General features: G+C 45.0%; 1 protein-coding gene across 1 annotated transcript in view; it reads right to left on the minus strand.

The window, feature by feature from the left end:
• UBE2O (ubiquitin conjugating enzyme E2 O) overlaps window positions 1–27,749 on the minus strand; it is a 61,630-nt gene that overhangs the window by 13,967 nt on the left and 19,914 nt on the right. Inside the window, exons 2-9 of the mRNA XM_056505885.1 lie at window positions 14,856–14,915; window positions 9,697–9,807; window positions 8,913–9,010; window positions 7,399–7,462; window positions 5,566–5,709; window positions 4,838–4,947; window positions 3,877–4,027; window positions 2,606–3,108 (exon numbers count right to left, since the gene is read on the minus strand). Of these exons, the coding sequence (XP_056361860.1) occupies window positions 2,606–3,108; window positions 3,877–4,027; window positions 4,838–4,947; window positions 5,566–5,709; window positions 7,399–7,462; window positions 8,913–9,010; window positions 9,697–9,807; window positions 14,856–14,915 (1,241 nt within the window). The remainder of the gene's footprint in view (window positions 1–2,605; window positions 3,109–3,876; window positions 4,028–4,837; window positions 4,948–5,565; window positions 5,710–7,398; window positions 7,463–8,912; window positions 9,011–9,696; window positions 9,808–14,855; window positions 14,916–27,749) is intronic.

Consider the following 27,749-nt stretch of genomic DNA (forward strand, 5'->3'; position numbering starts at 1 on the left):
AAGGTGCATGGATCAGCAGGCTGGGAAGCAAATGAGGAAACCCTGTGTAAAGCCCATGGACACAGCTACACAGGAGGCTTTGTTGTGATGGGTTCTCAGCCCCTGCAGGTGTTACACTGCTCAAGGAGGACTGACTTTCAGGGGAGCTCCTGCTGAGTTCATTTTAATTCCTATGGAGGCAAATTAACATCTACCACCACCCACTTTCTGCCCCTGACAGAAACATGACAGGAGCTTCAAATAGTTTGAAACCTGAGACCTTCTCCACTGGAGCACCTTCCAGCCTGACAGCTTTGAGGAGTCTTTGAAACTAGAAGAATACATGACTGGAAAGATAAATCACCACAACCCTTCCAGAGAGAAAAAAAATAAAACAAAAAGAAAAGAGGCAACACATTGAATGTGGGTAAAGCAAAAGGACTTTGTTTAAAAGAGAAAAATGTCCTTCCCAGCTGTTCAAACACATGCATGTCTCTGCAGCTCAGAAATTAAATCCAAACACGCCACAATGGACCACATGCTGGTCCTCTCCTGTGAGGCTTGACAGGGATGCTTGAAAAGGCAAAGTCCTTGGGACAGGAGGGACAGCCTAGCTGGACACTCTTCTAATGAGCCCTCCACTAATTTCATCTCCTATGGCACAGAACAAACCAAATCCCATGCTGGCTTTAAATCCTCCCTTTACTTTGCTGGCCAGGCCTTCCAGAATAACACAAGTGCTGGCTTTATGTTGGCTTCAGAACCAAATCAGAAAGAAGATACAATAGGCAAATACAGCTGTTTGCCACCAGCCCTGTTTTTACAAATGTTTCCACTTAAAAATATTTCTTTGACAAGATGAAGTTTTTAGTAGGGCCAGCACTCAACAGCAGAAATTATCAGAGGAGGGTCTCTAACAAGCCAAGCGTGTGTGTGATATGCAAAAAGATGATTTCTGGGGGACATAGGACATGTGCAGCTGAGGATGGGAGTGGAAAGGCTGTGCAAGGAAATGAGGACCTTGTCTGCAGAAGTGGCTTCAAATAAAAATCAAAACTTAATGTTAATAAAAATCCCTGCATACCCTCACTAAAAGATATCCAGAGGTCTGCGTGCTGCACAGAGAGCTGCAGCAGGTCACTCACTGATGGCAAAGCCACATACTGAGCTGGGTCCTGCAGCCAGACTGCCCAGGAGCTGACACATCACATGTGGTGACTAAGTGCAGGCAGCCCAAGCACTCTGCACTTCTCAGCAGTGCCTGGCAGAACATCTCTGATGGCCTCATCCCCGCAGAGGAATATTCAACAGCACTGGCCCCTCACACTGAGCTGTGCCCAGCTGCCACATGTACCCTTCACAGCATCAGCTAAAAGCCTCTATCTCCTGCTCTCTGTGCCATGTTTGCCTCTGCATCTCCTTGCATGCCCTGATCCAGCACTGGAAATTCTGGGGGCTGCCACAGGGATTTCTCCCCACTGCCTATATGGTGCAGGGAGCCACCAGGTGCCCTAGCTAAGCTCTCTTTACCAAAACCTTCAGTGAAACAGAGACACTCAGCACGGGAGTTAGACACGAAAAGTGAACTAAGAATCTGTTCCCAGGAACTCTATCACACACTCCCATATTTTCTCACACTTGGATACTGCTCTGCTGGGCTTTGTGACCTTCAAATCTAATTTCTCAGAACTCACAAGGAGAACAAGAACCACTCACAGGCAAGGCTAAATAACTACCAAAAATGCAAATGAAGTTCATGACATTCTCAAATTACTGGATCTCTTGAATAACCCCTGATAATGTCACTTTCCTGGGAGAATTCTCGCATGTTTGCTTGTACCTGTTGATGCAGAATCTGTACACAACTAGGCAAACCAGGGAAGCCAGCAGACAGGCAGACAGTTGTCAGATGTCCTTGCATCCCATGAAAACAGTTTAAACACTCCTAAGTTAAAGGCAAAAGCTGCTGAGATCCAGTTTTATCTAGAAATGGGCAGACACATGCAGTGCTCCCTCGCCACATCTACTGAAATAAATTCCTCCAAGGCTCTCAAGGAGTGAGTGCAATTTATTCATTAATAAAATTCTAATACTAAGAAGTATACTGCTGGCAAAAACTGCAGATCTCTGCAGAGCAGGGCGAGGATAACAGAGACCATGGCAGCATTACCACCTGCCAGCTCAGAGCTCTGTGCTGCTCTGGAGACAGCTCTCTAGGATAAGCTGTCCATTCCTAGCGTGGTCTGTCCCCAGCCTCTCTGCAGAAGCTGCCAATAAGGTAACCAATTAGTGTCATGTTTAAGCTGTGTGATCTTTATTCACCTCTTTCCCTGCACACAGAGTCCAGCACAGCACAGATATGCTGTCAATGCCTGAGGCACAGCTGAAATGGAATAGCATCAGTGTCAGGTCACATGGCCCCAGTTTCATCAGAAGCTGGACTGAGATCAAGCTGATTCCACACAGGCCACTGCACAGTCATCACAAGATAATTGCTGTCAGTTACTACCAAGGTGTGCCCAAACCCCCCATCATCCTGCACCTGACTTCAGGTGGTGCTTTACAGCTGGGCACTTGGGTAAGGGAGATTTTGGCATTTACACGTGGGTGTAGAAATCCAGCTCACCTGTCTCCTGGCTTAAACTCTCGTGAAACCTTGGTCTTCTTCTTCTTGTGCTTCCGCTTCAAGTTTTTGATGGAAAGGGGGATGCTCTTCTTGCGGCAGGTGCCACTTCCACTCTGGGATGAAGCAGTGGAGCTAGCAGAAGAGGTGACAGAACTGGTGTCATCAGTGTCATCAGCTGCCTCATCATCAGCATCCTGCTCCATGGACTGGAGCCGGTAGTCAGGCAGCCCTTCATCCTTCAGGAGAAAGGGAGGCTGCTGCTGCCGCGCTGCTCCTCCGCCTTTCTCCTTCCCTGGCTCTTCAGGCTGCTCCTCCTTCCTCTCCCCAGGACTTGGTGCATTGTTGGAAGAGTCATCCAGCTCACACTTGGATTCAGGCTTAAGCTCTTCTGATTTTTGGTCAGCAGCAGCAGCCGACTCTTTGTCAGCAGCTTCACCGGTGCCCTGAGACTCTGGGGAGCACGACATGATCTTCACAATCTGCTTCTTCAGCAGCCGTCTCACCTGGAGAGCAGACATGGGTCAGACCTGTGCCTGGACACTCAGCAGGCTGCCAGCCAGCCTGGGGAATGCTCAGCTTTGTGCAGGGAAAAACAGCACCCATGGGGCTCTGCACCAGACTACTCTGCAAACCAGCATCTTACAGGGCTTTGTTCAGGAGCAGCACTGTAAAGTGAGCTTTACTCCTAGCCCAAGTAAAGTGAGCTTTGCTCCTTCAGCTTGTTTTAAGCATGTTTTGAACTGTTTTGTCATGGACGGTCACAAGAAGCTGCACAAAGTAATCCATGTAACAGGCACAGACTTGCAGAGAGGTCACCATCTACACACTGATGACATCCTGTTATTCTAGGAACACCAGGGCTCTACAGCCAGCAGGTACAGACCATTGCATGACTCACTTGGCTTAGGAAGCAAAAACAACTTCCTTGTTTCACTGTAGCAAGGATTTAACCGAACATTTCAGCTCTGTGAGAATGGTAAGGAAAACAACATGTTTTTAAATCCCAGCTGTCAGAGCACAGTTGATCCCTGTAATGTGACACTTTTGTGTTGAGACCATGTTCATGTTCTCTCAAGGTGTAGCTGCATGCTTCACCCAGAGCAGTCAGACTGCTCTACAAGGTGACTTCCCTGCTGGCAACAACAAGCCATTACTCTTCACAACCATTTCAGGAGTCACATTTCAGACCACATGACTACCAGGAAGATCTCTGCTTTAAAAGCCACAGTGACCACAAATGCTTAGGGCAGTCAATGCCTCCCTCAACTCACCTTTTTGGCAACTGATCCTTCACCCAGGACACAGTTCCTCTCTGGACATTCACAGGTGATTTTTGCAGGCTCCACTTTGTCTGGGAACACGTAGAGGCACCTTTCCCCAAGCTGCCTTTGGGCATGGTCAAAGCACCCCAGACGCTTTACCCTGGTAGAACAGGAGAGCCATGAGCACAGAACAGTAACAGAACCCAGCAGTGCCCAGGGCCTTCACAAGGCTGGCACAGCCTCACAGCAACAGTGCTGCTTCAGGGAGGACAGAGCACCACACCAAATCATTTCCAGGCACACAGTTCTAAAGGAGAAGTGGGAATCTCACCAGGGCCTGGGTGAGGATACAAAGGGTTTGGGGGGGACATAAGTCACTCCTTCCTTCCCCCCAGAGAGAGCTGCCAAGAGACATTTGGGTTTTTCTGCTGTAATTTGAGAGCTGCTCCCCTCCAGCACATGAGCTCCAGGTAGGACCCATGCTGACAGTGCTGCTGCTCATCTGACTTGTCTTTTGAGCTTTCCCAGCTCTCTGCGGCAGCTGCAGCCTGCAGAGGGCACCAGTTACTGCCTCAGCACCAGCCCGGGCTGCAGCCGCACCCCTGAGCCCCACCCCAGCCACACACGGAGCTGCAGCCTGCTCCAGGCAGGAGCCAAAGGACAAGGGAAGAAGGGAGCTGCTGACAGACACCACTCTGTGCACCTGTCAGCTGGAGAGAACTTGGCATTAGCAGGATGCTTGCCCTCGTGCTGGTAACTCAAGTGTCTGCTAAACTAATTTGGAAGTTGTCTCTTATTTCTGAAGCTCTGGGATATGCAGGCATGCAACACGGAGAAAAAAAAAAAAACAAAAAACAAAACAACTCCGCTGGAAACAGCAGCATTGTGTCTCTTCACTTGGTAGTCCTGTCACCCACAGTCTGCAGGGCCTGAGTGCTGGGAGGGAAAAGGGGTTTTCAAGGGATCTTACCTGGACAGCTTCTCCTGGCTGATTATCGAGGGAGGAGGGCTCACACTGTCAGTACCTCCAGGACAGAAGCTTTTAGTGATCCAAGTAACCTTTAGTTCTACCACCTGTACCTACAATGGAGTGATAACAAAGACAATTTAACATTCCAGAGACTTTCCCAGACCAATGTCTCAGATCTGAAAGTTTACACACAGGAAAGTGGCAAACCTGCTTTTATCATTTAATATGGGCAAGTGCAGTTTCACCACATGCAGGACAATCACAATGCCCCCATAGCCTGAACCCTGACAATGGAGATTCTACAGATTTTAACTTCAAGCAAAGACAAGTGGCTTGGGAAGGAAGATATGGTGCACATATATCAGCAGTCCAATGTCACAAAGAGATATGCTAATGGACTTGGAGCTGCTCCTTTAAGCAAAAAATCAGCAATATTTTTCCCTTTTTGGACAGCATGCAACATTAAGTTTCAATAGATGTGCTCCTCCTGCCCTAATGATCAATAGTACTGCCCTCTGAGTGATCACTTTACAGAGTGCCAGCAGGGACCCTTGCTAGGGCGTTCAAAAGTCCTGCCAGTCCCCAATGAGAAATTTGTCACCTCAGAAAATCACAGCCACAGCACATTTCTCTTGGGAGGTTACCATGGCAAGCTGACTCTGCTCCAAACAGCCAGCCAGAGACCATGCAAGCAGAAGGTGGGCATGTGTCAGGGTGTCAGTCCTTACCTCTTCCACCACCACTCTGAACTTGCTCTTTGTGCTCAGAACAGGCTTCACACCTGAGAGCCACTGTACGCTGGAGAACACTTTAGATGGCCCAATGAGGACTTGTCCAGGATAAAAACCATATGAATCATCAAAGAAGAGACCCTGTGGAAGAAATGGAGGGGAGAAAAACAACATAAAGGACTCTAAGATTTAATATTCCAGCATTTCCCTTCCATCTTTTGTGATCAGTAAAATTAAATATAAAGGTAAAGTCTGCAAGATGCCCCTCTCCTGTAGCTTGTCCTCTCCTGAAGGCATCCCAACAGCTCCTACAGCAACCTGCTCTGTCACACATCCAAACAGGACCAGGACTTGGTGCAGGAGAAGCAAAGGTACTTGCAAGAAATAAAAGATATGCATTTCCACATAGGTTCTCAGTAACAAGGTAGTCAAGGTCAGCTGGGCAAGGACATCTCTCTCTTTTCCATGCTCTAATTCAAGCACATCTTTCAGAGGCAGAGGATGTGGGCCTTTACTCCTCTGCTTGTCAAATTAAGTGTTTAAGTATTATTCCTCTCTCAGGTGGATTAGTTAATATGACAGTTCTTTGAAAACAAAAACAGGACAGTAAACACAATTGCTTTCCTAGAGCTCTTCCCACTGATAGTGAGATTCAGAGTGTGGGGGCGGACAGAGCAGTTTAGGGTAGATAAAATACTGAGCACAAAACTGCATCACGTCTTGTAATTTGTCAGAAGGGATAAGAGCAGCATGACAAGATCTAAGTCAGGTAAGCATCTAACACACAGCGATTTTGAGTACAGGATCAAGAGTAACACTGGAGACAGTGATTCAGCCCAAACTGTGATTCCCCAGAGGGCTCTGTACACTTTAAAGGCAGCCTGACTCAAAACAAGACATCTCAAAATCGGGTAACCAGAATCTGAATGTTGCCACAACATCCATTTAGCGAGCAGAAAGCACACAGCACAACCCAAAATAGCAGAGACTGAGGTACTGGAGAATATCGAGTGGCAGACCACTCCTTTTCTGTACTGAACCAGAAAACCACAGCAGCACATCCTATTGAACTGATATCCCATTTACTCTTCAACAAGCTGGCATCAAGTTTTAGCAGAAGTGCAGTTTTAGATCAAAGGGACCTTTGCTTTGAAGGCTGGGAAGGATAAGAGCTCAGTGCTTTGCTAGTTCCTGAGAATCTCACGTCATCAATCCTCTGTCATCTCCCAACACTGCTGCCAGAGGAGTGCAGCAAGGCCTTTTGGAAGAGCAAGCAAGCTGTCATCAGCCTTTGAAGGTGAGAGAGGTTAGATCCCATCACACAGCAAACTGTTTTACCCAAAAGCCAGCAAAACCTTCCCTGCCATGTGATTTGGAAAATGCCAGTATGGTGGCAGGTCTCCATTCAAAAAACCACCATGGACTGCAGTAATGAGATGTTATTTTACATGACCTGAAAACCTGCTTCTAGCAGAACACCTATTAAACAAAACACCTTTTTCCAGAAGAAGAACAGTTTTTAAAAGCAGTAAATGGAGTAAGAGCCTTTAAAGCATGTGCAGATAGAAGGAGTAATGAGTGAACTGTTTGACATCAGCCATCTGACAGCGTGTTACACAAGTTGTTTACAAAGAAACCAGTTGGATGTATCAACTGTAATACTTCCTCAAACCCTGCTCAATACTAACATTACCTTTAAACTGTTACTGTAAGTGATACATTCCTATGATTAATAAATGCCTGTGAATTTTCTCTTCTCCCTTCCTCCTGCACAAAAAGTTTCCAAGACAAAGTTGACCAAAAGGACACTCAAGAGAACCAGCAGCTCACCGAGTCACTGACGTGGGGACAAACGTCATACAGCTTGGCTCCATCTTCTGTGCTCATGGAACACCTGGAAAGCAGACAGGAGACACATGGTCACATTTCCAGAGCCATCCACCCCAAAAGCAAACAGTGCCCAAGGAACTGAACTGCCTGAGCACTTCTGGCCATGCACCCAGCAGTGTATCACTGAGCTTTTATGGTCAAGAGAAAAACTGGTTACAGACAAGCTGTAAAAGCATTAAGAGGCATCTAAAGGTTCCATTCAACATGTGAAAAAACCAAGCTAAGTAACAGGCTGGGTGCTGGACAAGATCTGTCTGCTGCAAAGGTCCCATTTGTTACTCATGCCATACTAGGACCTAAAGGCAATTTGGGCATATTTCCTTCAGTAATAACTTTACTTCCAGAGTAAGTTCTGGTGGCATTTCACATGATTCATTAGGAAGAGGTTTTGCAAGCAGTACCTCACTTTACATAGCTGTGCAGGAGCTGATACAAGATTCCAAGCAAAGTTTTAAATTGCACCAGTAACCACAGGCATTACAGATAGAGATGTGTGACTGTTTTTCAGTCCTAGTTTAATGTACACCTGAGAACCCTCCAGCCTGGGTTAACTGCACAGTAACACAGTCAAACTCTCAGATGCATCCACCAGTCATCTGCTACAACTCCCACATTACTCACTTCTCTCAGACAGACTCAGACCTGGCTGCAGGATTGGGGATTTGATTGTTGTGTTTTAAACATCAACACTCAATTTAAATGACACATGGGTTACTTCCCAGCTGCCAGGCCCATATGCCTCTTGGCCCTCCACTGGTTCCTTCCTTCCCTTCCATCAAGAGTTTGCTGGCCAAGACAGACCTCAGGAACAGTGAATGTAGTGTATTCATAAGGGTTAGCACACAAGTCACTGTTTCACATGGAAGAGGAACAGAATTCAGACCCTTCCACTGTCTTTGCAGAAATTTCACCATATATTTCTTTCAACATCTCTGGTTAAATCTTTCTCTAGACTTTGGACTGTTTTCATTTATGAAAAAACAGTGAAAAAGACAGCTGTTATATCTTGGGCTGCTTTAAAATCTTTGATAAAAAACATTAGCCTGCAAATTTCAACCATTTCAAAGACCCTTTTTAAAGGTAGGAATTCTCCCTGCAGCTTGGTGAAGTTATGCTCTCCTACTGAGAAATGGTCTGGAACAACCACCCCTCTTAAACAGCTACTTTTGCAGAGGAGAAGCACAGTTTAAAGACCAGTGTGCTTTAGCTCTGGAGCACTGATCTGATGGGATTGAAAAAAATTGCCACCTTTCAAACTACAGCTTTTCCAGAGGGTTGTCAATGAATCCCAATGTTTTCAGAGAAAATGTATGCTTTTGCTCTACATCTGAAGATATGCAAGGAGATAACTTATCACTATGTAAATGAAGCCCAAACTGTTTCTAGTTCTCATAAAACAGATCAGGATTGTGAAAGGCAGGGAGGACAGTCTTCCACAGGAAGGAGAGAAGTACCTGGCTCCATTGGAGAGCTTGAGGATGACCTGGTTCTTCAAGTCATAGACCTTGCCCAGCCAGCAGTCATAGGCTATATAGTCACCATACATGAAAGGCTGTGATGAAAACAGGAAACAAAACTTCATAAATAATTGTTGTAGCTGGAGTCAATTTTTATCACAAAGACTAATTTTTCATCCCAGAAGAGGTCATATCCTACAGTCTTCCTGCAGGCTGCAACTTGGGATGAGTTCTGACATTCCTGCTCTTCACTCCCAAATTACCTTTATTTCAGAGGAGAAAGAATGATGAAATCCTAACCCATCTGGCCCCTGGAAATCACCTATCCACTCAAAAAGAGACAGATATGTTTGAGACTGTTCCAGCTCCACAGAAACATGCTTGCTTGACTCATCTCAGCGTTTTTATAGCCTGTTTAAAGGGCAGTGGTATCACAGCTCAGCAGCTCTGGGCCATGGCCATGGGCTGTCCTGGTCAGGTTGCCACACCAGCTTTCCACACTCAGTCCAGGAATTCTCACATAATTCAATGTCAGTCTAGCCCTTCAAGACAATTCGGTCTCAGCAATGTGATGAGAAACACAGAACAGATGGGGAGATGAGGAGATGCTGTATCATCTTCTGCTAGGGAGGTTGCTTGCAGTAAGTTTAAAATAAAACCAAACTGCAGATGCATCTTGCACAACATGGATGCCTTGCCTTCAAGAGAGACTTGAAGTACAGCAGCATCCCTCCAAATCACCAGGCCCTGGCTCCCATGTGTATTTTGGCTGTGCTCTCACCCAGATATGCTGCAGGTCTTTGCTGTTGACAGGGTAAAGGATGCAGTTGGTTCCCACCAGCTTCACAGCACACTCGATGTTGACGTCAATTACAGTTCCACACTGACTGTCCTGAAAACACAAAAGGGAAAAAAGGTTTGTTACCTAGGGAAGGTCCTACATACAGATGGCATGTGTTCTGTGCACATTGTAAGTTCAGAGACAAATAAACTTTAAATCCCCTCTTACTCTTCAGGTCCTTGCTGCAGGGGCATTTCACACAACACTGTGAGAGTCAGAAGGTGAGATCACTATTACAGACCTGTCATGTTTTCTTCCCAGTTAGAATCTGAAATAGCTGCTGAAGCAGAGACTCCTGCACCTGGTCAAATAAGACCATACTATATCAGGTGATTATTATTTACTTGCTTTAAAATCTGCCTGGCTCCCAGCTCTGCAGGACCACTATGCAGGTACTGACTTGAATCAGGCAAAGGCAGGTGTAGATCAGCAACAGAACAAATTCTTTAAAGCTGTTGTGACTTGAACTCACATAATTTTTCAGGACATTAAAAATGGTTCTTATTTTGTATCATACTGGAAAAATAATCTGGCACCTGTGGTCAAATGTCAAGGTTTACAGCCAGACAATTTACAGCCTGGTCTAATTATAAGATGGTCTGTCATTATCTCACTCACTTTTTACAAAGTTTTAATCTTTTTCGTCCCCAAGAAAAGAAGGAATGTTGTCAGGAGCCCTCTGGGGGCAGCTTGGCAGGGAGCACACAATGTGCATGTTGCTCACACATATGGTGGAGGCCTGCAAGGAAAGGCTGCTAACCCAAACACTGTCAAAGGCAGCAGCTGCCCTGGCCCCCTGACAGCTGGGACAATCGATATTCTTATTTATTAAAGACCACAAGTCCATTATCAAAGCTGACTGAAGGCCAGCATGACAAATGCCCTGGTATGAGCTGTCCTTATCTCAAACATCAAGGTCTCTGCTCCAGCAGGACTCTAGCACAACACTCAAAGGGCTTATACCCTGTAAGTGGATTTGTTTGCTCAGTTCTCTTCTTTCAACCACGAGAAATGTTTAGTCAAGGCTTTCACTCAGAGCCCTGGGCAGCCCTTGTGGGAGTTCAGGAGTTTGCTGGTGCTCAGCTCATTCAGTTTCATCTCGAGGACTGGCACTTGGAGTAAAGACAGTCCAGGGTAATTCCTGGACAGACTGCTCAGCCCTTTTGGCTGGCTTGCTTTCCACCTTCCTGCTGCTAGTTCTCTGCTCACACCACACCAGCCCAGTGCCCTGCAGCCCTGAGGCTCCCAAGGCAATGGGATCAGGAGAGCGGGACTGCCCCAGGCAGAGCTGTGCCAGTACAGCCTGGAGGGCTGGGAGAGCCAGGCTGGCAGACCCCAAAGCAGCAGGACCTCATTCCCTCCAGCTGCTCCACATATCACTCCCATTCCTTTCCAGAAGGGTTGGGAAGCAAAGGGAGCCTTTCCCAGCTTCAGCTCCATCACAACAGACTGCAGCTAAGCTTGTTGCCTGCACAGGCTGCCAGAAAAGAGCCCAGCAGAGCTGTATCATCACTCTCACCTGAAAAAAAAAGGGTTGGCCAGAATTACATTGGCTTCACAACAGCTGCTGCCAGCATGATTCGAGCTGTGGGATGAGTGAGGCCTGCTCAGAAGTGGCACCTGCTCAACAAACCCACAGTTTCTGCAGGCTACAGCACAGCCACCTGCCCTGCTCTTCCTCCAGAGGAAGCTAAAACAAGGATACCCACACCATCCTCTGGCTGTGCTCTGCAGTTCAGGCCCTGTGTTTTAGACTGTTTGTTAGTCAGAACCAAAAAACCCTCCAGAAACAAATTCCTTGCCCTACACTGCGCATTTCAGAATTAATTTTTCCTTTATCAGCAGCCAACATGACAGCAGCTCTGAGACATGATACAATCCAACACCTGTGATTTCTGGGGATCATCATGTCTCCTGGTCTAAAATCCCTTTAATGGTTGCTGAAAGTATAGCAAGCAATAATACCAGGACTGGAGTGACTGATGTGCTGCAGCACCCTCTGCCTGTTCTCTAAGTGAGTTTCCCCATGGAGAAGGTACCTGCACCACCCTAAAGGTGCCTCCCACCTAACACAGTTGGGTGCTATCAGTCATGGTCAAGAGCAACAGGTTTAGCTCAGCTTGCTTCTCCTTCAGTTATAAAATAGTTTGAATAAGTGCAGAGCCCTGTCTGTGATTAAAAAAGCAGAGATCAGTGAGCTTGGTCTGGGGTTGTGAGCAGCCCCAGCACCTACAAGGTGTGGAATCACAGCTCTCCCTAACCTGCCACTGAACCTTCCTTCACTGAGTTTACTTATTTCCCTGTCACATGAAACATTAGCCTGTGACAGAGGATGCAGATTTGCAGGCTGAGGAGTTCTGCTGAATCACTCTGAGTTGATAGCAGTGCAGTCCCATAAAGAGATGTTGCCAACTTGTCTCATCTTTCAGGGCAGGTCCTCAGCTGGGCACAGCTCAAACACATCCACCCTTTCATTAGCTGATGCCATTAAAGGAAGGGCCAAATGAAACAAGCTGACATTTCACAGTTTGGTTACAAAAATCAGTTTTCATCAATCCCAACGGGACAACTGGAAAAGGAAGGTGACTGAACTGAGTGAGGAGAGCTGATGGCTTCAAGCCCCACTCACTCCACAACTGAGAGCACTCCCTACACCTTGGTCCTGGTGTAGGTCCTTCTTCTGGTACCCTGACATCATGAACCACTCTGGAGATAACGAATATTTAAGCAGTGAATGGATTCCTTCCCCATCAGACAAGGCTTTAAGGCAGATCAGCAAACTCCCATCCAAGAAGTGCTGCATCTCAGCAAACACAGCCTTCAACCCCCTATCTTCTACCTCCCATCCTTTCCCTTTGCACTCTCTTTTCGAGTAAGAGGATCTTTACATCACCCCTATTCCTTTGTTTAAAAGGGATAGCATAGCCCAGCATCCTTTGAAGCAACAAAATCCAGGTATCTGACAGATTACAAACCCAACTTCTTATCTTTTCCCAAATTAGCATATCACCTGGAAAAATTAACTCTGCCACTTTTCCTGCTTCTCTTCCAGCTGGATTAGACTTTCAGGCCCAACTGCATTCAGTGAAAATGATCTCATTTTATGCATTTCCCCCTGAAGCAGTCTTTTCCCACACACAGTGCTCAATGAGAAGCACATGGATTTGAGTCAGCTCTCCTCTCTTGAGGAACAGAGGATTTTGAGTCCTTCCCTGCTCAAGGTTAAAAACAAGCCCTAAGAGAGTGTGTTGAATACAGAATAAGTTCCACATTCTCCATTTGCCAGGCCAACTGGCGCAGGGCAACCATCCCACATCCTGAATTTGGCAGGCTGACACCTGCAGGTTTTCCTATTTTAAATGCTCCTGTAATTTTTGGAATATATCTGTTAGCAAGTGAAGCTTTTCTTTGGGAATAAAGGAGGTTTATTGTTTAATTTACCACTAAGATTTAAAAACATTTGAGGTTGAGGAAAGGTAAGTCATCCTCAGGTTTGTTGTGCTTTTTAACAGAGAGAAGAAATGGAGTTATAATCTCACTGTTCCATTAATTAAAAAATTAAAGTTAGTAGGAATAATGGTCAAGCAAATACCATTATTTAAACATGCAAACTGACAAAAATGAATGTGCAAGACAACTGCTGTGTACATGTCTACCAAAATACCTACAGCAAGCCAGGGGAGCCAATTTCTGCTCAAATGGGAATGGAAATTGCAAACAAAAGCAGCACATCCATGTTTGCCAAGAGGAGAACAACCTGCTGTCCTGAAAGCTTAAAATGACTTTAAGAAGCACTGGATAACAAACAGTTGAGACAGGACTCAAAGCATCTCCCCTGAGAGAAAAGAATATACTGATGGCTCCAGCTGTGCCAGGTACAACACTGAACAGCTGATAATTCCAGTTTCTACCTGTGCATTGTTTCAGAAGAGAACTCTTTCATAAAGCTGCCGTTTTAGAAAACTGTTGACTTCAAATTTCCATTTCAAACAATAATTAAATTTCTTAAAGAAATACTTTGCTTCAGCAATTTTCAAATTACCATTTGAGCTTAGTTCCTTTTTTTTTGCTTTGTAATATTCTGTGAAAAAGGGGGTGGGTTTACTTGTATTAATTGACAAAAAAAGGCTTTATTTAAAAATAACAAAAACCCAAACAAGCCAGGCAGGTCAGAGAATAGTCCTCTCTATCCCTGCACCAGGCTGCACACCATGTGGTGCAACTGCAGCAGTTAGTGGCCAGCTGCTTCCTTCATCACAGCCTTGGTAGCCACATTGCTGGAAGCAAGTCAAGAGAAGATAGAGGCAAGCACATGGCAGGGCCATATGGCTCAGGGTTAGAGGTTAGCTCTGAGGCACAGCAAGAAACTGCCAACCTTGCTGAGCTCCTAAAGAGAGCACATCCCATCTGATCATCAATACTCAACTCTCTCCCCAGTATTCCCTACACAAAACCCAAATCCACATCTCTGATAGGCACAAGTGCCATATAACTAGAACAGAGTGGCTGGGACACAGAACAGCACTCAGAGCAAAGGGAACAATTATCAGCTGCTGTTTAAGAACCAGCTTGCTTTCTGTCAACCTAGCTGTGTTGGATGTTCCAGCCATTGGGTTTGCTGCATTTCTGGGAAAAGCTGGATAAGATGCTGCTTACTGTAGACTGAGAGGTGTGTCTGAAAATATTGCCTCCAAATTCTCTACCAGAGCACACAAAGAGGCAAAGGCAAGCAGTGGAACTGGGACCTGCCCCCACTCCAACTTTCTTGTTACGTCTGGGAGAGCAGGTCCACAGTCCCCACCTGTCAGAATGGATTAACGTAAAACTTTAAGAATGGCAGGGTAGACAGGCTTCTTGTCTCCTTCCCTGACCATGACCAGGATTGCTTGCTCAGGAGACTTTTCCAGATATGCAACTGCAGGGAGGCAGCCTTAGCAGAATTCCATTTTCACTGGATGCAGCTAAGTCTATCCAACACACTAAAAATAGAAGGTGCTCAAAGCATTACTGTCCAGATCCATTCAGGCAATTTGGCAAGTCCTAGAAATCCATGCAGCAGTATCTCAGTCAAAAAGGGACAAAGAAAAAAAAGCACTTACACTGGAGCTCATATGTCTGACCACATCTCGAGGGACCACTGAGCGATCTTCAAGCTTCAGCTAAGGAGAGAGAAGAGAGATTGGCTTTAGTGATGACCTCAGTTGATACTCAGTCAGAAATAACATGACAAGTACAAATGCACAGCATCCCAACCCTCCAGACTGAGGAGGATTGCAGCAGAGGATGCTGAGGTACTGCCATACACAGAGTTAATCCCCTTGGCACACTCGCAAAATCCAGTTGACAGATCTGACATCAACAACCAGGGGATCCATCCATGACTGTGCTCTAAGTCAGCAGACACATCAAAAAGGGTGCAGACATTGACTCATTCATCCCCTCAAGTCTTCCTCTCCTCTTCCTCTGCCTGCACCACGCATCATTTCCTACCTACATCCAGTCTATGTACACACACAAAGCAGCACATCACACCACAGTTCTGTGTCTCATCCTGCACACTTTTCACCCAAGATACTCCAAAGATCTGTGGAAAGCCTGTTTAACCTGGGACACATAAAGCAAGGTCCTGTACAGTAAAAGTCTTGGCTGGCAGGGGAATAGGTGACAAATCCACTGCAGCAAGCACTTGCCTTAAAAAATAAAAATAAAAATAAAAAAAAAAAAAAAAAAAAAAAAAAAAAAAAAAAAGGAAAAGAAATGGCTGTTTCTTCCTTTAGAAGCTCTCAGGTAATGCAGGTAACAAAACATCAATAAGATCACGGATAAAGTCAAAGCACTGCTTATTGCAGCTCCTGCTAAAGCACTTGCTGACAAAGAGCTCATTCTGGCAACAAAGGATGTGGTTGGACCATCCTTATGTACCCTACAGCAGCTCACACAGGCCTGTGGGCATCAAGAGTGCTCCTGGAAAGGGAATGTATCACTTCATCAATCTCTAGTGATTAACCAAGTGATGTCCTTCCTTCATCCGGCTGTTTCAGTGACCTCAAGACTACTTGCAAGCTACTTCATTAAATGTTTTCAACAAGCTTAAAACTACAAAATGCAGCTGCCATTGAACACACTGCAATGCTACATGAGGGATGATGTCCTACTGGAGGCCACAAGACTGAACTCCAATTTCAGGCTTGCTCAGCCTCCCAGTAACTCAGCTAAAATCTCCCTCTGCTGAGCAGGGAAAAGACTCATTTGCATTTCAGTGGTCCAGAAGTGATTTGTATTGGTACATCACACTGAGCCCTGCAAACACACTAATTACACACCCCATGCTCTGGGAAGTGCCACATGAATGCACCATCAGCGACAGAGCCTCTCTCACGTGTCACTTTCAGAACCAACCGTGCCACTGCTGCTGCATTCCTGGCTTTTCCTTGTTCATCCCCAGCCTGAACTCCACTGTGCTTTGTCAGCATTTCATCCTAACCCACTCCCTGGCTTACAGCCTGCTTTACTAAATTAGACAAATCTATAATCCAAGAACAGGATCTGAAATCAGACCAAAGTACCTGAGTATTTATCATCTTCTTCACTGCATGTTTCAGTAAGAGAGGAAGAGACCCAGCCAGGCAGGCTTTTAGACCCAACTTCTGGGGTCAGAACCACACCAGAGTGGGAAACTTGAAGCCCACAGCACATTTCCACATTGTAGAAGTGTTTCCACTGCCTCCCACATCCCACTGTAGTATATAGATAGACATCAATTTTATACAGCTTTCTAAAATTATTGTTAAAGTAAGTACTGTATAGGCAGCCTTTTAAAATCCAGAATCAGGCTGCAACATTCCAGTAAGTACTCAAGCATGAGCAGCAGTTTGGGTATTGTAACTGAAGTATTCTCACTACACAGCTCCAAGTGTATGATGATACTTTCATTTCAAAATGCATTATGGGCTTAAATTGATGCATTATGTTTCAACACATCACTGAGCCATACTGTTCCCTATGATGCAGCCTCTGAGGAACCCAAGATCATCAAGATGATTCGATGTTACCCAGCAGCAGCAGCAATATCTTCGGGTTAGTCAATGCTGCTAAATCACAGAAACTCTAAACCAGCAGCATTCCCATTCTGTGATCCTTCCTCAAGAATATAAAAATAAAAATTCTTCCCAAAGCAATACATAAAATCTTCTCTCTAGGGGGACTATATTTAACCTATTTTCAGGTCTCCTGGCTTTTAAAGGCAGCACTATTTTCAGATTCATGTGCCAGACCCACCTGTCTCAGTCGCAAGGAAAAGCAAGAAAAGGAGCAGGCAGAATGCCAGCATCAACAATAAATACTTCACAGGTCTGTCATGTCATAAAAGACTCAAAACCCACAAGAAACCCAACCAGAGTAAGCTGGAATGGCTGTTGATGAACAACAGTTTAATAATTCCTCCTGTCCTCGTCAAAACCAGAGCAATGTGATTATCAGCCGATGGACAGCCCCTTCCCTCAGCACTGAGGGAATTCTGTTGCAGAAGCACTTTTAAAATAGGTCCTCACAGCTCAGTTGGTATATTTACCTCCATGAAAGTCAGTATTAACATGTCCAGTTCTAGGCATGTGCCTCAGTAATAGCCTCAAGAATGAGAAATAGCAATTTCCCAGAGATGCTCTGAGGAATCCTAGGCTCCTGTATGCCAAGCTGACCTCCCTCTTCAAATGCAAGATATCTTGTGTGTTGTTTTTTAAAAAACAAATTCACTATTACAGATATTAAATAAGACAAACCAAAGACACTCATCACTACACACATTTTACCCTGATGAAGAGGGATGACACACCCAGCCTGGGGTCACTTATGTTCCTTAGGGCCTTGACTGCAAAAACAAGTGGCAGAATAGCTTTGGCCCCCATTTCTTTCTTTTGCTATTCAGATGCTCTCTTGGTGCTCAGCACTGAATCACTGCCTGAGCTCCACAGCAAATTTACTCATCAAAAGGCAGCAGCTGCAATCTGAAGAACACCTGATACTTTAGCAGGGCTGATGATGCTCTTAAACCACACACAGCAGGAGAGGTACACAAATTCTGATTTTATGCATAGAGAACAAGCACCAACAGGACCACTTTCCCCTTCTCAGCTGAGTCATCTTACCACAAATGAAATAAGGGAGCCATGAGGGCTCACACCTGGAACTGGGCAGACTGGGAGAGGACAGACATTTCCACTGAGCATTTATTCATTAAGCCTTGGGAGCTTTCTGCTTTCATCCACTTTCCTAATTTGCTATTACAAACTTGTCATTTGAAACAAAATCTTTGTGGTTTGAGTTTTGTTTGTTTAAACTAACAGCAGAGGTTGAGAGAGATGTCTGACAGAAAACTAGATCCTCACTTTAGCAAGCAATTTGGCAGTGAGGTGCAAACATCCCCAGGCACAGGTGGGCTAAACTCCTACTGTGACTCTCTGGGTTTAATCTCTCAACTCCATTGAACAAATGCAAGACATGGCACCACTTTTCCTCTCCAACAGCTCCCTGCTGACAAGAACTCAAAACCAGAGCAATTGACTTTGATGATCTGGACTAGCCACAAATGCCAAGTATTATGGCACGTAAATAAGCAACAAACATTTCTCAAGTTCAGTGGCAAATACAGGAGTTGCTGGGATTGATATAGGGACAATAAGCCCTGGGTGGTGTGTATCCAGATAAACTGAGTACTGGAGATACTAAGTAGTGGCATAAACCCTAGGTCTCTCTCTGCATACCTAAAGCAGATCTCAAATTCACTAATTAGCAGTCTAGGTTTGCTTGTAACATCATTGGTACCCAACAGTGGACAAAACCACTTCCACACAGGCTCCAGCTACCCGTGTCAGCATCCCTCAGAATGTTTTATCTAACAAAGGAGAAAGGACAACTCATTCATGCTTACTGCCAGCACATCCCTTCCTTTCCTATTCCCACACAGTTTCTTTTCTGCATGGGGCAGGAGTATTTCACTTGAGAGTAACAGAAGGTGGTAATTCTGCATGCAAATAGCATTTTGGTTTGCTACTGCCACACTGCACTCCAGGTAGACAATATTGTCACAGGAGGTAGGAATGAAAATACTGTCCCCTTATCCAAACATCCCACGAACAGAAGCTGGGGACAAGTTTAAACACAGATGGGAACCTGAATGCATCAAAACACAGTCTTAAATATGCTGGGACACACCTTCCTTCAGAGGAGCTGACTTCTGAGCTGCAGCAGGTTCAACCCACACTGGGACATCAGGGAGGACAGGAGACCTTGGCACTGACACTCAACACTCAGCTACACACAGATTTGGGAGCACACCTTTCACCTGGATCAGCTATGGCTTTACAGCTGCAATTCTGCTCAGCTGCCCAGCAACAGAGAGCACCCTGGCTGTGGGAGAGGGCACCTGATCCACTGTACTGCCTGCCAATGCCAACTCCCCATGTTAAAGTTCATGCTCAGCCACTGCTGTCTCAGATTCTGGAGCAGCTGAGGGAGCTGGAGAGGCTCAGCCTCAAGAAAAGCAGGCTCAGGAAGGAACCTCTTCCTTTTTTGCAACTCCCTGATAGAAGCTGTAGCCAAGTGGGGGTCAGGCTCTTCTCCCAAGTAACAAGAGGATTACATTTGCTCAAGGGAGATAGTGTGATCCCACAGCCTCTACCTCCAACACAATCACTGTGGTGACAACATCACTTTCTATTCCAGACACATTCTGAATTTCATCCTCCAAAACAAGAGCTCTAGAAATAAGCTCGTACAGATGGAGGAGAAAAAGCAGCACACACACATTGGTTTTTGCTTATAAAAATGAAAATACAAGGCACCACAAGAAAAAAATGGAGGAAAGCACAATGCTGGATATGAAACTCTGTAGATTGACCTGAACTGCTGTATGATGGTTGAGATGTTTATCACTTCAGCTGACTCAGAAGGGAATTATCTACTATGAAAGCTGCTTCTGCCTCTTGACTTAAACAAGGACTTGGACAGCAGTGGCTACCACAAGGGTAGAGAGGTCAGGCTGTGACCTGCACAGACCTGTCACTTTTCAGTCTGGACTACTTGTCCATCTCACAGGTCCCAACCCTTCCCTTGCACATCTTGTGTAACTTATCTCACCTAAAGCACTGCTCCCAGCCTCTGCATCTACAACTGTAAACAAAAAGGTTAAAAAAAAAAAAAAAAAAAAAAGAAATTACTTGCAATTTTGTGAAGCCTATTTTGAATTCTCTCAATGGGACTAAGAAAGTGTGAGGAAAAAATAATATTGCCTTTTTCAGATATATTATAATTTTCTGGCCTCCTTTTTAGTCAAGTCAAGGTTTTATCCATAAAAAACATGCCACAGTTGTCTTTTTGTGACAATGGAGAAACATTGTGATGGAGGAGACATGAATTAGGTACCCGATTTCTGTCCACAATCAACAGTTAGAACTTTAGACTTACACATATGGAGGGTTTAAGTGGCATTGGAGAGTTCTCCTGGAAAGTCAGTATCTGAATACGCTCTGGAGTTAAAAATTAATCCACTCCCTGGGACATTCCTCCAGAGTCACCAGGACTGTCAGTGTCCTACAATCACCACATTGGCTTTCTGTTTTGAATGGACAACACCTACTTGAGAGCCTGGAAGCTGTCATGGAAATTTGTAACACCAATGCTCAGAAGATGAAGAAAACCCACAAGTTAAGAGCAAACCACAGGGAAAGCAACTCCTGCAGCAACAGGCAACAAGGTACAACAGACCTCTCCAAACCTCAGGAACACACCAGTTAAAGCTAAATCCAAATGCCTGGTGCTGGGAAAAGGTAAAACCTTGCTTCACTGAGATGACACACAGGCTCCTTGGAGGTATTTTGAAAGACATGGACAGCCTCTCAGCACCTGAAACAGGACATGGTGTACCACAGGTCCCATGCCTGGTTTCTAAACCCAAAAGCTAATAGATGCTGCTCTCCAGTCCTGAAGCTGTGACTTGGAAACCTCCACCAGATGCACTGGTTTGTGACTGGGACCACTGCCAGGCTCTTACTGGAGGTTAAGAGGAAACCTCCTTACTACATGAGGCAGCTCTTGGCCACCACCAGCTCCAGCCCCAGGCAGGAGGAGAAAACAAAGCAGCTCCAGAGCTGCCTTGGGACTGGAATGGCTGTGGGATGGGTGCTCATGGAAATGGGCAGGAGGGAGCACAACTGGCAGCAACCAACCCAACTCAGCATCCCCCAGTTCTTACTTTTTAACTCTAAGGTCTGATTACACACCCAATTTCACTTCAGCTAAACCAGTAGTATAGCAATCAACTCAACACAAGCTGTTTTTATTTTAAATCTAGATGAGGTGTCTAAAAAAGCAAGTCAGCTGTCTAAATATAGCATGGATACACCAAGTTAGATGACAAAGGTTCAGAAATTTGATGACCCAGAAGATCTGAAGCCAAGATATTTTAATATCTTTTCAGTATCAACACATTACCAATGGCATCACATACTACTCTTGGAAAAATATGTTCCACATCCAAAGTTCACTTCCCGTGAAAGATTTGTGTTGCAGATTGTGTTGCACATGAGCAGTTGTAAAAAGCAACAGCAGAGAATCCCCTGGAAGCCCAGAGTTGATTCACACTGTGACATTTGAAGTGGCACATGTTGCTTCACTTCTTAGTAGAGTTTTCCAGCCCTGCTGGGTTTTTATGGAAAAGAAAAATGGGTAAATGGCACAGAAGACAGACTACTAGAAACTTAAGACTCCTGAGAACTAAAATTCTACTACCCAGAAGAGCTGAACAATGAGCTACACAATACAAAGGGTTTTAAAAATAACCCTTGAGGGATGCAGCTGCAAAAATATGAGAATAAATCATCTGCACTGGTTGGTGCAAAAGTTCTGCCTATGACACCTCCTGGCTACTCCTACACAGCAAACACAAGTAGTCTGTGGCTCTTCCAGACAAAAAATTCACAATCTGCTGGAGACAGGAGGCTGTGGAGACTCCTGCATTACTTACAGAAGAACTATACCCTTCTGGGGCAAGATCTAAACTTTTGCCTGCATAAGTATTAAATCTCAGAGTAGTATGTGGCTTTCTACAGCAGCACAGAACTGAGTTGATCACTGTTCTGCTCATACCTTCAATTCATGAAACAGTTTGGGCTGGAAGGGACTGGAAAACCATCTCAATTCACCCCTGCCATGGGCAGGGACACCTTCCACTATCCTGAGTTACTTGAAGCCCTGTCCAACCTGGCCATAAGAACTTCCAGGAATGGGGCAGCCACAGCTTCTCTGGGCAACCTGTAGACACATGGAGATTTTCACCCATTTTACTCTAGCATCATTCTGCATTTTCATAATACGGTATTGCTCAGCATCTGAAAGCACTCAATCACAAAAGGAGAAAACACTTAAGTTCAAAATTTAAGTATATTAAAAATATTTAAGCATCAAATAAAAATTTGTTCAATATGAACAATTGAACTAACTCTCAAGAACCCTAAGTGACTCAGGAACACACAGTTCCATTTGGTTTGGTCAAAGGAAGGACAATGAGCAGGATCTTTGTTTCCTGTATTCTGTGCAAGAGTCCAAAAGCTTGTTTGTGAGGCTGCTTTGGCCAGTGCAAAACACCCCTCTGTGAAAGGTCAGATTGATGATTAACTTCAGCTACAGAAGGACAGAAGAGGGGTAGGCAGTGAGGGTGCTAAACTGCTCCCCTGAGCTCAATAAATGCTTTAGAACACTTCACAGAGGCGAAGATGAAATCAAGACAGCTTTGCATTGAAGCAGCTCTACCTGCAGGCAGTCACCTGATCAGATTACAATTCTTTTGTTCACACAACCAGCAGCTCTGAATCTGCCAATCATCCAACATTCAGCACATCCACTCACCACTAAACCAACCCAAGCAGTGCCTGTTACCTGCAAACTACTGTGAATTGATTGTACAGTTTGAACATAATATTTTTTTCAGAAAACAAGAAAAAGGCATGGCCTAAAGCAGAATTTCCTAATTAGCTGATGAAGATTCCATCAATGGCAAGGAAGAACACAGCAGTTTCCAGCCCCAGGCCAGCACACACTGCTATAAAACACACGTGTCTGTCACCAGCTGAATGCCTACAAATCTCCAAACCTTCTGTACTAAGGGAACATGATTTTTATCTAATTACACACAAATTGTATCCAGGGCTGCCAGAGCCAGGCAGCACTTGCCATCACGTAGAGTGAACAACAAGTGAGTTCGTGGCAGGCAGCAAAGAAGTCTCTGCAACACCCACAGGAGCCCAGGCAATCTGAAAAATGAGAGCCAGATCACTGCCTGCACATCACTATTCCCTTTTGACACTGCTACAGGTACAAGGAGCTTCAAAATCCAGCTGTGTCATTAGCTCTGATAATCTCCCAATGCTGCAAAGCCTCCCTGGGGACCTGAAGCTCTCGTAAGACAAAGTGACAGCTCTGTAATTTGTCTTTATGACACATTATGGAGACAGAAACCTGAAGTCACTCAGCTGAGTCCCTTCCAGCTTCAGGCTGAAGCTTCCTGAGTCTCCCCTATTTTCACATTGCTCTGCAATGGACTTGTAGCTACTTTTGTTCCTGCTCATATTTCTGAACACACAACCTACTGTTTTTTATTTTTGTCTTCCACATTATTTTTGGGTAATAAAGTACAAAACTCCTTCCACAGCAAAATCCTGGTCTTTCAGTCACAGCCAAACAATGCAGGATCTTCCCCTCCTCCTGACAAATATTATCTCTGAGCCTCCTGGCAGAATGACACTGAAAGATTCTGCTTTCCTTTTCCAAGAGGTAGAATTTGGTTAAAAAGTCTGAATAAATCACTGGATGAAACAAAAGTTCACTGTAATTATAACGTGGGTAAATACTGTGCTTTGGAGCAGAAGAATCTGGCTTTAACAGAAATCTTTTGGTAAGCAAAAGTAAACCTTCTGCTTGGATTTCCCTTGTCTAAGAAGTATTATTTATTTTTCTGGCAACAAATCACTTCTGTGGCTCTGCACATTTACATGACATTTTGCAAAACACTACACAGATTCCCCGGCCCAGTGACTGCACCACTCTGAAAACAAAACAAAGTACAAAGCAATAATTCAAAGGAAGGAAGATAAGACAACAGGAAGGTTACTGAGTTATTACTTAAAGGAAAATAAGTAGGTTTGGGAGCATTTCCCAGAAGAGAGAATGTGGTTGGGAAAGAGGAGGACCCTGGAAGTAGACAAGCAAAGCTGCATAAACAACAGCCACTCTCAGCTTTTTAATATCCTCAGCCTCACTCTTCTATCTGGTGTGTAAATGCTCAACACCACCACACACCCACGTGTCAGCCTGGGTTGGATGCCTGAAGAAAGGGGTAAAGCAGCAAAGACAACTGGTATCTAAAGAAAAAAATTACAGCAGTTTAAATTTTGCCAACCTTGTCATCAAGTGCTGTTTGTTCAAACTACATTTCATATACTCACTCTAATCAACTAGGACATTCATCTGGGAACACAATCAAACCATGTGTCTGCAAAAAGGTTTACAAAACTTTGAAGAAAATGAAATTAATAAAATAAAATAATAAAGTAAAAATAATTCAGAAAGCATGAACATAATGATGCTCAGCATAAAGATACAGAAGGATAAAGTTTAAAACTACACGGCTATGACTAGAAAATATGTAAAGATCTTTCAAGAGAAGATTTAATGATAGGAAGACACTTAAGAGTACTACAGGGAATCTTTCAAAGATGTTCCCAAACAAAGGATTTAATCTGAATGTTGGATTTCAGTTCTTAGCAGCAGTTTATAGTAAAAAATTATCTCACTTCTCAGTGTTTATAGTTCTTGCCTCATGTACTCAGTCTTCTGGGTACAGCAACTGTTAAACAGAAAAGACAAAAGGATCATCTCCAGGTGCAATGTCCCAAAACCACAGATTATTACAGGATACTCCCTCCCATCTTCTCTTACACTAAGATGGCAGAGTAAAAGCAATCCTACTCCTGTCACCTCTGCCTAAGTATTTGAGGAAAGCTTGACCAAGAGCAGTGCTCCAGCACCAGATGGCACTGTTACCTGAGGAAACCCGCAGGAGACCAGAGATACAGGCACAGGGGAAGCTGGCTGAGAGCAGTAAGCAGGAAAGTGGACAACATTTTGCCTATACATCAGCCAACACTGCTCACAGAGGCTGCCTCAACACTCCTGCAGTAAAGCCTCACCCAAAGTACAGATCAGAGCCTGCAATCCCCAGGAAGAAACTGCTGTGAGGAACCCAGCAGCTCCACAGAGCCCCATGGCCAGTGTGTCAAGAGATGCCCAGTTCCAACAGGACCTAAGGAATGGCTACAGAGATCTGGTGAACATCTGACCATGCAGGTGAATGCAGTGGCTCTGCTGCTCCTGTGGCAGCATCTGATAAGCTCTAAGGGAGATGCATTTGACTGCTACAAGAAACTCCCCTGAAGAGCTCAAACAAATGCTGACACCATCCAGTGTGATAGGAAGAAGAGATTCCCATTTCAGCCTCCAGTCTGGATTCCCAGGATTCCCAACAGCTCACTGTTTTAACTTGCCAATGAAGCTGTGTTCCTCCTTGTGAGCAAACACAGTCTGTCCAGTAACTCTTTCATTCACCTGAAGCAAAAGAATTCCTCAAATTGTTGCTTTGGGAGGGAAATGGCAGTTGTTATGCAACAGGTTTTCCAGGTTCTTGCTGGACCTGGATGGATGGGAATGCCATCTGCACAGCATCAGCAGCACAGAAACTAGTCACTGGCCACTCTGAGCTGCATTTGGGGCGTACTGCCAGGTCTAGAAGAAAGAGTGGGGAGGACAAAAAGCATGTTGTGAGGCTGTGTGACTGTTGTGGGCCAGTTCACTCCCAAGGCACAACAGGTGTACCTCACCTTTTTACATCTTTGAGAGTTGAAGTAAAGAGTGCATCCATGAAGAATATTCCTTTGCTCCACATTTCTGGAGCAAAGCAGGTGGGCTCTTTTGCTGAGCTAAACTGGACTCTGCTGAGTTGGTGGTAACTCTGGGCACAAAGCATCCTCTTTCCCCTTTGCAATCTGGTCAGCAGCGTGCAGGAGAAACTCCTTAGTAGCAAAAAATCCACCTTGCAAAAACTGCCGGGGAACAACAAGAGGGAGACATATCAACAGAAAATAACCGTGTCTGCTTTCCAGCTGGTTAGCTCATTTGCTGCTGCCGTGAATACAAACCAGCCATTTAAATTAGCTTCTAATTGTTCACAATTATTCAGACACAGCATAACCTGCAAGCTGGAAGACGTCAGGCAAGTAGGAGAGAAAGAATGGTTTCAGATGCCTTGACAAGATTCACATATTCATGCCTTGCAAGTCTCACAGCCTGCCATCTCCAGCAACACAGCCTCTCTCACAGACCCCCCAGATGTATGGTTGGCATTGCAGAGGAAGGAGATAATCCATGGGTGTTTCTACACTTCAGGTTTCTACTCTTTCTTGCTCCCATTTTTGGACTGGTTCAAAAATTAAACCAATAATATTTTGGTCTACCCCAGTCGTTCACAGTCTCTGCACACACAGGCTGTTTGAGCAACACTATTTATAAAGCTGCTTAAAATTCTGGACACAGCCAGAGCTCTTTGATGGGATGTCAGCCATGCGACACCCGAACGTAGGAGGTTGACACAGGATGGTTAGTGTAATACAGCCCACTCTCCTTTCCTTTTCTTTCACCCAGAGCCTCCACTACCACCCTCACAGGAGTCCCTTCCCCCACAAACAGCAATGTTTCACAATTGCTGCAATTTTCTCTCCGAGGGAAGAGGAAAGATATTAGTGTGTTATCCTTAAATCCCTAGTGTGCCTGTTTTAGTTCACACAGGAGGCTCAATGCAAGTCCAGGCTGCAGGTCAAATTACTTTAGGGAACTGAATCCAGGCATATCTTAAAGAAAAAATTCCCTCACATTCAGCCCTGTTTGAATCCAGAGCTACAGCACTGCCACAGAGCCAAAATACTCAAATAGGTCTAGGAACTTCAACAAATTCAATAAACTTGAGCAAGAATATTTTATCAAGTACAGAATCTCCTAGAGGAGACAAAATAACCCTGAAAAGCAATGTATAAATAGCTGTAGCTGAAAGCACAGCAAATGCTGTGTCATGCCACATTCCCAATCAATCCCAGGCAGCAAGTGCATGAAGCTGCCCAGCCTCCCTTGTACCTTCTCTGAGTTTCATGCCTGCTCTGGAATCAGAGCATCCCCCTGGAGGAATATTCCTGGTTGATCTCACATGCAGAACACTCCCCCCAAACACACTGCAGAGCCTTAGTGTTCTGTTACATAGGAGGAATGCTGCATGGACAGCCAGGCTGCCTGCAGCCTGAGGAGAAGAGGGCAGTAGATTCCAGAGGCAGATCAGGACCTGGCCAGCTTAGCAAAGAAATACAGGATGCTCAGGCTGGCCTTGGGAGCACTTTCCACAGTCAGTGATTAAGAGCACTCTGGGGACACTCAAATTTAGCTGACAAGGACCAGTGGTCTGTCTCCTCGTGAGGACACAGCCAGGGGTCAGGGATCACAGGTCTGGGGTCACCTCACTCCCTCCTGGCACAGAGCAAAGGTGAACACTGCTTTAAGAGGTACAATGGCCAATGCTTGCTCCAAGGCAGGGCAAGCATTCTTCCTGTTAAATAACACACCTTCTGAGCCAGCTGTATCCACAGTTAAGTCAGACATTGCTTAAAAGAATAAAACATTTACATTCAGCTGAAGCAACCTCTGGAATGCTAGAGAGAATCCACCCAAAATTCAGTGACAGCGTGGGTACCCTGTGCATTTCTGATAAACAGCAAAGCCACTCCCCCAGCTCACACTGCAGAAGAGTATGTGAATGCTACTGGGACAATGCAGCACAATTGCATCATTGCCCAAAAAACCTCAGCTGCATTTTCTATTCACTGACAGTTTCAGTTATCCCCCAC

Source organism: Oenanthe melanoleuca, chromosome 18 (assembly GCF_029582105.1).
Source record: "Oenanthe melanoleuca isolate GR-GAL-2019-014 chromosome 18, OMel1.0, whole genome shotgun sequence".
In the NCBI taxonomy this organism is placed as follows: domain Eukaryota; kingdom Metazoa; phylum Chordata; class Aves; order Passeriformes; family Muscicapidae; genus Oenanthe; species Oenanthe melanoleuca.